We start from the raw sequence: 10128 nt of genomic DNA on the forward strand, positions 1-10128 counted from the left end.
TTGGATTTGAGTTTTTAGTCCAGATGGCGGTAACCTATGGCTCGCGAGCCACACCTGGCTCTTTGACAAAAATCTCGCCAGATCTCTCACCCTTTACTAACAAATTATCTATTACACAAATTAGACATCACTAGAGATCAGCAATTCCTTTGTTGTAGAGCCTACATAAGCTCTACATATACATGTAAAATAATAATACATGTTCTGTACCGGCCAAAGTGCGTGTTCAGTGCACGGTCAGAGCTGTTTGCCAGAGTCACGAGCAAACCATTGACGTTTCTATGGTAACGTACAGCTCCTGCACTCAGATTCGTAGCTTTGTGGTAATAGTGAAAAGAAAGATTTTTTGAACAGCAGAAAAAGTGTAAAAGTATGTAAAAAAAGAAAAAGTGACAGGACTGAAACATATGCTTTGACAGTGGAACACGGACAAGCATACTAGATTTGTCTTCGGTGGCGCGCCTAAAACGGTAAAAACACGGAGTGTCAAAATGCCTGCACTGGTGTGTATTCACATAAATACGGTCGGCACCGTGCATTATTTTTCACTCACTCAGTCTCTTACACACACACACGCACGCGCGCACACAGACAGAGAGAGAGAGAGAGAGAGTAAAAGCCCTGCACAATTTTTGACGGTTTGTTGCATATTTGTGTATTTTAGTTTCCATGTTCCTAATAAAGTTACTATTATTAAAGCTGAAGATAATTTGTAAATTTCCTACTGTAAATATATCAAAACTTCATTTTTGATTAGTAATATGCATTGCCAAGAACTTAATTTGGACAACTTTAAAGGCGATTTTCTCAATATTTAGATTTTTTTTTGCACCCTCAGATTTTCAAATAGTTGTATCTCAGCCAAATATTGTCCTATCCTAACAAACCATACATCAATGCAAAGGTTATTTATTCAGCTTTCAGATGATGTATAAATCTCAATTTCGAAAAATTGACCCTTATGACTGGTTTTGTGGTCCAGGGTCACATATTGTCTTTAAAAATTGGGGGCTTTGGAGTCAAAAAGGTTGGCCTAAAGAATGCCACACTGCTGTCTCTGAGTCTGTTTAAGTGCTCTTTCCCTGGTTAAACCAAGGATACAAAGTAAACGGCAGCAAACAGTACTGTGTTGCAAGTCATCAGGTCTCCCTTCATCCTGTTTTCACTGGGGAACCCTTGTGTTAAACTGTCTGCACGTATAGATCTGTTCAAGCGAGCGTTCCAGAAGTCTGCATCTGTGCGGAACATCCTGAAACCGGTCGGAGGGAAGCGTGTGGATTCGGCTGAGGTCCAGAAGGTGTGCAGTATTTGTGTGCTGTATCAGACGGCCCTCACCACACTCACGCAGATCCGCCTGCAGATTCTCACAGGTACATGCTTTTCGCATGAAACCATTTATGAAGTCTATGCTGTTTACAGACCTATAATGCATATTCACACAAGCAACCACTTCAGTAATGTTTTATCCTCATCCTGGAAAAAAGGTTTATACTTGTATCAGATGTTTTTGCAGAATATTAGTTGTTTGTAAGGTAGGTCCAAAACCACTGTAGAGTAGTGTCCAGTGAAACAACAACAAAAAAAATTCTTGGTCCTTGAAATATTGCGTGTCATAAATTTGTTTAATATTCTTTTTAATCTTGATTTTATGTTTCAAATTAAACTCTGGTTCCAGGACTGACATATCTGGATGAGCTGCTGCCTAAGCTGTGGGCATTCATCTGTGAGCTTGGCCCTCAGGGGGGACTCCGACTCTTCCTGGAGTGTCTCAATAATGACACGGAAGAGTCCAAACAGCTTCTGGCCATGCTGATGCTCTTCTGTGACTGCTCCAGACATCTCATCACGTAAGTGATGTATCGTCCACTGGTGACAATTTTGCATTTATTTGAATGATATATTTATTTGTTTATTTATGCATTACATTTTTTTTTCACTACAAATTCAGCACAACAGTGTGAGTGAAAAGTTGATTTGAAAATTAAAGTAATATATTACAAATTTTTTAATTCCAGGATTCTGGATGACATAGAGGTGTATGAGGAACAGATTTCTTTTAAAATGGAAGAGCTTGTTACCATCTCCTCGTTCCTCAACACATTCATTTACAAGATGATCTGGGATGGTATTTTAGGTGAGCAGGTATTATTTAGCCCTTGTGTGTGTTTCTGCAACAAGGACTTTTTGTACGTATGTGTATGCATTCTTTTCTCCAGCCTTGTTCTCAGCTTCATTTAGATAAACCACAGTTGTTTTGAACCATCTTGTGTATGGAGGCAGTGATAATGTGCTTTCTTTGTGTGGTCATTCATTTGTTTCAGAGAATGCCAAAGGAGAGAAGCTGGACTTATTCCACAGTGTTCACGGCTGGCTGATGGTTCTGTATGAGCGGGACTGTCGCAGGAGATTCACACCTGAAGATCACTGGCTCCGCAAGTGTGTCAACCTCGCATGCTGTATATATTTGAGTCAGATTATTTTATTGTTTTACTTTATAGTTGGAGCTGGGTCCATTCAAAAACAAATTACTGATAATTATTCTCATATAGGGGAAAGATAAATGCACCGGCTTACAAAATAGGTCTCATTTGTTTGTTTTTTTACCTCTGTATGTGTAACACAGGGATCTGAAGCCCAGCCTGTTGTTTCAAGAGCTGGAGAAAGGCAAAAAAAGAGCACAGCTGCTACTTCAGTACATTCCTCATGTCATCCCACACAAAAATGTGAGAATCAGACTCAAAACGAAAGATTATCAATGCTCATGGTTCATAACAGGTCATGAATGCAAAGGATCATACAAAGATTCAGTCTTCCTTTCATAAAGAATCCAAGTTAGATCAAAATCATCGTCATTTTATCTTTCAAACAAAATGTCAAAATGTACGGATTTGCTTTTGTCACAGAGGGTGCTGTTGTTCCGTAACATCGTGACAAAAGAGAAGGAGACTCTAGGATTGGTGGAAACAAGCTCCGCCTCTCCCCATGTGACTCATATAACCATTCGCCGCTCACGCATGTTGGAGGTAATGATGGTTTCGTCATTCTCAAATACTGATGCACAATGAACATAATGCGTATTACGTCTATTAGCATTTATAGCTCAAAGAGCATGGTGCCAAGGTCATTGGTTTCGATTTCCAATGAATGGATAAATTAAGAAAAAAGTATACGTTGAATGCAATGTAAGTCGCTTTCGAAAAAAGCGTCTTCCAAATGCACAAATGTAAACTTAAGAAAAAGTTCCCTTTTCCCTTATCTCCATAGGATGGTTATGATCAACTGCGGCGTCTGCCTGTCAACTCCATTAAGGGAGTGATCCGAGTGAAGTTTGTGAATGATTTAGGCATGGACGAGGCTGGAATTGACCAGGACGGTGTGTTTAAAGAGTTCTTAGAAGAGATCATCAAGAAGGTTTTCAACCCAGCGCTCAATCTGTTTAAGGTATACTCTGCAAGGCTAAAGGCTGCGGTTAACCCAAACAATCATAAGACCTACCATACTTTGCCACTAAAAATCATCAATCTATCTCTTTCAGACCACCAGTGGGAATGAGAGATTATATCCCTCCCCAACCTCCAGCATCCACGAGAACCACCTTCAGCTGTTTGAATTTGTTGGAAAGATGCTTGGAAAGGCAATGTATGAAGGCATAGTAGTGGACGTGCCATTTGCCTCTTTTTTTCTCAGTCAGGTTTTGGGTCACCATCACAGCACCTTCTACAGCTCCATAGATGAGCTGCCCTCTCTTGACTCGGAGTTCTACAAAAACCTCACCTCCATTAAGGTCAGTGCCAGTGTGACTACTACGACATTCGTACAGAGTTTGGAAAGATTTGAACTCTCATGTTATACCCAAATTCTCTTTGGTGATTTCTAATCTCCTCTGTTTCATACCCCAAACACATTTTGGTCTGTTGTGAACAGCTGCACAAATATCAGCAGGGCCACCAAATCCAACAGGGCAACATTAGATGTTAATGAAATCTGTTACCCTCATCTGTTTCATGCAGAATAGCTTTAGTTACCTAAATTCACTCTAGTGATGTCTAAACATTTTTATTTTATATCCTAAAAAGCGTAATGTTCTGATGTGAACAGCTGCAGATATACACCAGGGTTACCAAATATGACAACATAGCATTAAGAGTTAACGAAATCTGTTACCCCTCTCTATTCCACACAGAATGGGTTTAATATTTTTTAAATTCACTTTTGGTGAAAACACATTCTGGTCTAATGCAAAAAGCTGCACACAAACAGCAGGGTCGACAAATCTGACAAAGAAGCATTTGACATTACCAAAATCTGTTAGCTAAATCGGTTACTCCACTTTATTTCACACACAATGCCTTTAATGTTACCAAGATTTACTCTGGTGATGTCTAACCTTCTCTGTTTCATACCACTAAAAGCATTTTGGTCTGGCATGAACAGTTGCAGCTATACAGCTTAGTAACCAAATCCGACAATGCAGTATTAGAAGTTACTGCTCTCTATTGTTTTTTTTTTAGACAAAATGGCTTAAAATATTTACTCAAATTCACTCTAGTGATGTCAAATCCTCTTGTTTCACACCCCAAAAAGCATTTTGGTCTAATACCAATAGCTGCACTCAAATAGCAGGGTCACCAAATCTGACAATGTAGCATTAGAGGCAACTTAAATGTATGTTTGTTATATAACTAATTAATGAAATAAAAAAACAGGCTGTTTTCTTCAGCTGGACTCATTCAGATTCAGAGTTTGTTTCATATTCGTTTTGATCTTGTAGTAATATCCATGACCACTTATTGATTTAATTTTTCAGCGTTATGATGGGGATGTCAGTGATCTGGGTCTGACTTTGTCTTATGATGAAGAGGTGATGGGGCAGGTAAGCAACTTTTGTTTCAGCTGCAATGCTGAATCCGGTTTTTTTTTTGGTTCTTCTGACACTATTGGGTTTCCTCGTTCTCTCATACGCTCACTCAGTTCCTTTCGTTGTCTCTTCACAGTTAGTCTGCCATGAGCTAATTCCTGGTGGAAAGACCATGCCTGTCACTAATGAAAACAAGTGAGTTCATTTTGTCTCTTCGGTCAAGTGTAAATAAAATTTTCGTGGCAGTGCTGCCTCCTATTCACATTCATTACAACAAGAAGAAATGACCCGATGAAAAAACAAATTAGTATTGGAAGCAGAGCGGTTCAAAAAGCAATTAGGGATTTGCAACCACAGACAAATACTTAACTTATCTATTTAAACCTATTGTTCTCTCCCAATTGGATTCTCTTATATCAGCGAGCTTAGAATAGGGCACAATAGAAGATTGTTTTTCAGTTCATGTTTTGTCATTAACCTTTAATTTTTTTGCTAACCATCCTCCAGGATCAGCTACATCCACCTGATGGCCCACTTTCGCATGCACACCCAGATCAAGGAGCAGACGGCCGCATTCATCAGAGGCTTCCGCAGCATCATCAACCCAGAGTGGCTGCACATGTTCTCCACCCCTGAGGTCCAGAGGCTCATCTCTGGAGACAACGCTGAGATAGACCTGGATGATCTCAAGTGAGTCTGTACATCTTAACAATGGCCTAGAAGGGTTTTGCATATCAGTTTGTTGGTTTGCAATAAAAACTAAGAATGACGCAGTGCATCAAACCTACTTTGCTCTCTATATAGTCAACAAGGCTGGAAGCATTTTGAATGCATCACACCTTCAGTGAACAGAAATTAATCGTCAATGGAATAGATCTGAAATTGAGCAGACACAATATCACATTTAAACTACACAATTATTGCGGGCATGTTTCACAATAACATTATTATTGCGATATCTATAGAAATTTTGACAAATAAATAAAAAATGCTCTCAGTCAAATACATTCTTAACTAAAGCTAATTTTATGTTCTCCCTTTTTTAACTGATGAATTACAGGAATGTAGGGAGGTGGGGAGAGAGTTAGTAAACATAACTTTACAAAAGTGTACCAAAAGAACTTCCTGAAGACTAGGATGTCTAACACCACTTAATTTATTTTTTTACGGAATCCACACTGGCGAGCTAGCTTTTTTTTTTTTTAGCTGTGCGTAGAGTGTCTCCTTTTTTCTGTCATCTCAGACATGATTTTGTGCGGCGGTAGTAGCTATACACTGCATTGTTGTCTTCTTTTTCCGTTTTTTGATGGGTGGCAACTAGAGTTAGGGCCATTCACACAGATTGCACTTTTGCATTCCAGTGCGCTGCTTTTTCATTGCTTCTTTATGTAAATGTTCTAGACAGATGTGTTTGACCATTGCGCTCGTGTCTCTAAAAACGCGTCATGTTCATCTCATATTTTTAAACGTACAAACGCCACCTTTAGTTAGTGTTAGTGTGTCAGCCAGATAGTTATAGGCGCTCAATTATTTACTTTATGGTTGTATGCGTAGTGTTAACATAATGATAATGATTAATGTAACGGTCTATGTTTAATTTCTGTAAATATCATGGTTATCATCAGTACCGGTATATTGCAACACCCCTATTCTGAAATAAAATGATCCTTTTATATATACGTATAAATAACCTCTGACTGTTACATCAAAGCCAGATATGTATTATTTCTGGTCCCTGGCTTTTTAATTTAATTATTTCAGTTATCTTTTATTTCTCACGGATTTGTTCAGATATCTTAAAATGCTTCCGCTAGCCCATACAAGCACAAAGTTGAACACATTTCACCACGTTTATAACCACTGTGCAGATCTTTCTCACAGTCAGCACTGAAAATGTAGCACTAATAATCACATGCTGTGAAGAACAGTCTTAAAAAGGTTACTCAAAATGATGCATGTGATTTTCTGTGTCTCCCAGGAAGCACACTGTGTACTACGGAGGTTTCCATAGCAGCCACAGAGTCATTCTTTGGCTGTGGGACATTCTCTCCAGTGACTTTTCTCCTGAGGAGAGAGCCATGTTCTTGAAGGTAATACTTAACACATATTTGGGTTATTTCAAGGTTTATTACCATCTATAATGTGGCTGTATTACTCCTCAGTTTGTCACCAGCTGCTCAAGACCTCCTCTGCTTGGATTTGCCTACCTCAAACCCCCTTTCTCCATCCGTTGCGTGGAAGTGTCAGATGATCAGGTTAGACATCACCCCATCTGCTTACTCCATACATTGTTCTGCAAAGATTGTGTAGCTTCTTCATCATGCTTCTTTGTGTCTGATTGCATACGCAGGACACAGGCGACACTTTAGGTAGCGTTCTGCGCGGCTTTTTTACCATTCGTAAGAAGGAGCCAGGTGGTCGCCTCCCTACATCCTCCACTTGTTTCAACCTGCTCAAGCTGCCCAACTACAGCAAGAAGAGCATCCTCAGAGACAAACTCCGCTACGCAATCAGCATGAACACTGGCTTTGAGCTTTCATAACCCAACAAGTTTATTCTACCCATACAAACTCATACATCTACAAATACGAAAACTGGCAGTGGCTGAGCTAAAGTGGCCTCACAAAGGTTGAAGTAGGAGACATAATGATTACAATCTTGCGTCGTTGACATTTTGGCCTTCAGCTAAGGCCCCTAAACTTGAGTTGCTCAAGGACAATTTTTTCATCAGCGTGTACTCTCTTGTCTACTCTTGTCTACCAAATGGCAAGTGAATGAAGAAACATACTAACTTTTTAAAATCGTGGAACTGAGCTAAACGTGTCCAGTCAGACTTAGAGGCTTGGAGAAGATCAACCATAGAAGTATATTAAAAAGTCTTGAACATTACCTACAGAGTTGTTTTTGAACCACTTAAAGATCCGTATTTAGTGTCATGTTCTTCATTCTCAGCATTTGACGCCAAAAGAGCTCCAAACGCCTTATACAATCAGTTTTAAACCAGCTCAATTTAATGTTGTCAAGTCAGGATCCTTCTGACCCCTAATACATCAGCTTAATTTGTTCATCCAGAATAACTAAATCGGGCTTAGTCTTTATTGGCTTCTAAGCACTCCTAAACCTCCTCTTAAAGTTACAGAAGATACAGTGGTGGATGTACAGATCTGCAGAAACAGTTCAGCGTTGTCTCTCAGGTCTCCCGTGTCTCACTCCCCCAGGAAGGGAACAGGAAAGCAATACTAATGCACTGCAAGCCATACAACTCAAGACACAAAGGAGGCTTTTGCCTGTTTGTATGGCAAATGCTTTCAAGGCCATAGCGTGCTAAACTTCTGCTGGACTTGAGGATCAAGCTTTAAGAGGAAACCCAGCACTGTTGATCGACTTCAGTGTGTCAGAGCCAGCAGTATGTCAGATAAGAGATGTCCCTGCAGAGATACACCTCTCCTTTCCTGCTTTCTCTTTACATACACTACAGAGCCCTTTCCAGAATCGGCCTAATGTCATTGTGACATTTCTTTTTGCTCATGATATTATACTCATTAGTCTTTTCACCCCTAACGCTGTCTTCATGTCAAACTCATCTATTCCTTAAGATCAATTCCTTGTCTTGGACTTTTTTTAATTGATGAAGGAAGGACAGACTAACCACTAAAAGGAATTTTACTCCATTTTGGAAGTAATCAGTCATCACATGACAAACCGCTCTCCCTGTCATCTCCCGCTAACTCTTTGCCCCTCTTTGTGGTGTATACTACTGGAATTAAGCCATACAGGAAAGATGACTAGCTATCAAACCAGCTCTTGTAGGGACTTTTTTCTTAAAGGGAAAGTGTTGCAGTGGCTTCCCTGAAAGGTCAGTGGGCTCAATGGAATCTCACGAAATGTTTTTCCAGTAGACAAAAAATTTTCCCTTTGCATGATGTCACTGGATGATTCAAATGATTCCATGTCACAGAGGTCATAGTCTGCTGTTGATATTGTTGTGTTGTTTGTTCTTTTTCCTTTGTTTTGTTATAAAGAAAGTTAGGGTTAATCTGTTAAGATATTTTTGGGTTGTTTTTTCCCCCCAAAATTTAAGGAGAAAATACGTTTTGCAAAAAGGAACTGAAGCCTACTTTTAAGTCTGATAAGATTTAAATTGACCATCAAGAAAACATCATGGTAGTATTTATTCATGGATGTTATTTGAACTAAAATTATTATTATTAATCATTGGATCAGGCTTCATTTTGTTAATGCAAAATATAATTTCTTACTTTGCTTTCCTTTGATTTTGGGGTGAATTATGTCCTGGACATTTCTTCATGAGATTCACCCTTGGTTTCAGGTCTTTAAAAAGCAGTAATCGGCTGTAGTTATTCCAGAATATTTATTGTATGCAAACCCTCTTTCCCTTTGTATGCCGTATATGCAAAATTATAGAGGTAAACATTGTCTGCCCAGCCTCCCCCGGCTCTCCATAAATCAAGGCATGGAAGTATCTTCTGATGTATAGAGTCCTTTGTAGATGTGGAAAGCTGGCTTTAAGCTCATGTAACTTTTTTGTATGCATTGCTGTTAATGTTAAGTTATAAATGTACTGTCCTAATGCACAAGGGCTTAGGCTGAGTCCAATAGCAGAGTTTTGTATTTAAATTAACTGACTGCTGTTCCCTTTGAAAGATGTTCAAGTGCTCTGGTTGGTGTTGTGGATGAGGAATGTGTTGGCATAATGCTGTAAATGCAAAAATATTCACATGGACTGTGCTATGTATGGTGAAACGACTCTCTCTCTGATAGGGATGCAACAGCCTTTAAAGTGTCTGGTCTCTATTCCTTTGCCTGACGATGAAGTGTCTTTTGAATTTGGTTGCACTACGTGAACTGCAGGTTGTTATATACACAGTATATTACAAAGCAATGGCATTGTAAAGTTCTTCATGTGTGTACAGTAATATTTCCTCTGTAAAATGTAAACTTAATTGTCGAACAAACATACAGATATTTGAATATCCAAATCTAAAAACTTTACTAAACAACAAAGAATGTGCACTGTCATTTATTATTAGATTATCAAGTGAGACTCTTGATAGTATGCTGGAATAACAATAGAGCATGATACTGTATAATGCAGAGACAAAATGTATGAAACTTAAGTCTTTAAAGGGATAGTTGACCCAAAAATGAAAATTCTGTCATTTACTCGCACAAGCTGTATGAGTTTCTTTCCTCAGTTGAACACAAAAGAAGATATTCTGAAAAATGTTGGCAACCGAACTGTTGACAAT

The 10128-nt window shown here is 39.0% G+C and overlaps 1 protein-coding gene across 1 annotated transcript in view; it reads left to right on the forward strand.

The window, feature by feature from the left end:
- LOC107654616 (ubiquitin-protein ligase E3B-like) overlaps positions 1 to 9076 on the forward strand; it is an 18272-nt gene extending 9196 nt beyond the window's left edge. Inside the window, exons 15-27 of the mRNA XM_016441768.1 lie at positions 1676 to 1847; positions 2016 to 2134; positions 2322 to 2436; positions 2624 to 2723; positions 2904 to 3023; positions 3265 to 3441; positions 3536 to 3784; positions 4808 to 4873; positions 4995 to 5053; positions 5366 to 5548; positions 6837 to 6948; positions 7021 to 7113; positions 7209 to 9076. Coding sequence (XP_016297254.1) covers positions 1676 to 1847; positions 2016 to 2134; positions 2322 to 2436; positions 2624 to 2723; positions 2904 to 3023; positions 3265 to 3441; positions 3536 to 3784; positions 4808 to 4873; positions 4995 to 5053; positions 5366 to 5548; positions 6837 to 6948; positions 7021 to 7113; positions 7209 to 7400 — 1757 coding nt within the window. The 3' untranslated portion in view covers positions 7401 to 9076. The remainder of the gene's footprint in view (positions 1 to 1675; positions 1848 to 2015; positions 2135 to 2321; positions 2437 to 2623; positions 2724 to 2903; positions 3024 to 3264; positions 3442 to 3535; positions 3785 to 4807; positions 4874 to 4994; positions 5054 to 5365; positions 5549 to 6836; positions 6949 to 7020; positions 7114 to 7208) is intronic.
- The last annotated feature ends 1052 nt before the right edge of the window (positions 9077 to 10128 follow it).

This window comes from Sinocyclocheilus anshuiensis, unplaced genomic scaffold (assembly GCF_001515605.1).
Source record: "Sinocyclocheilus anshuiensis isolate Anshui unplaced genomic scaffold, SAMN03320099.WGS_v1.1 scaffold799, whole genome shotgun sequence".
Taxonomy (NCBI): domain Eukaryota; kingdom Metazoa; phylum Chordata; class Actinopteri; order Cypriniformes; family Cyprinidae; genus Sinocyclocheilus; species Sinocyclocheilus anshuiensis.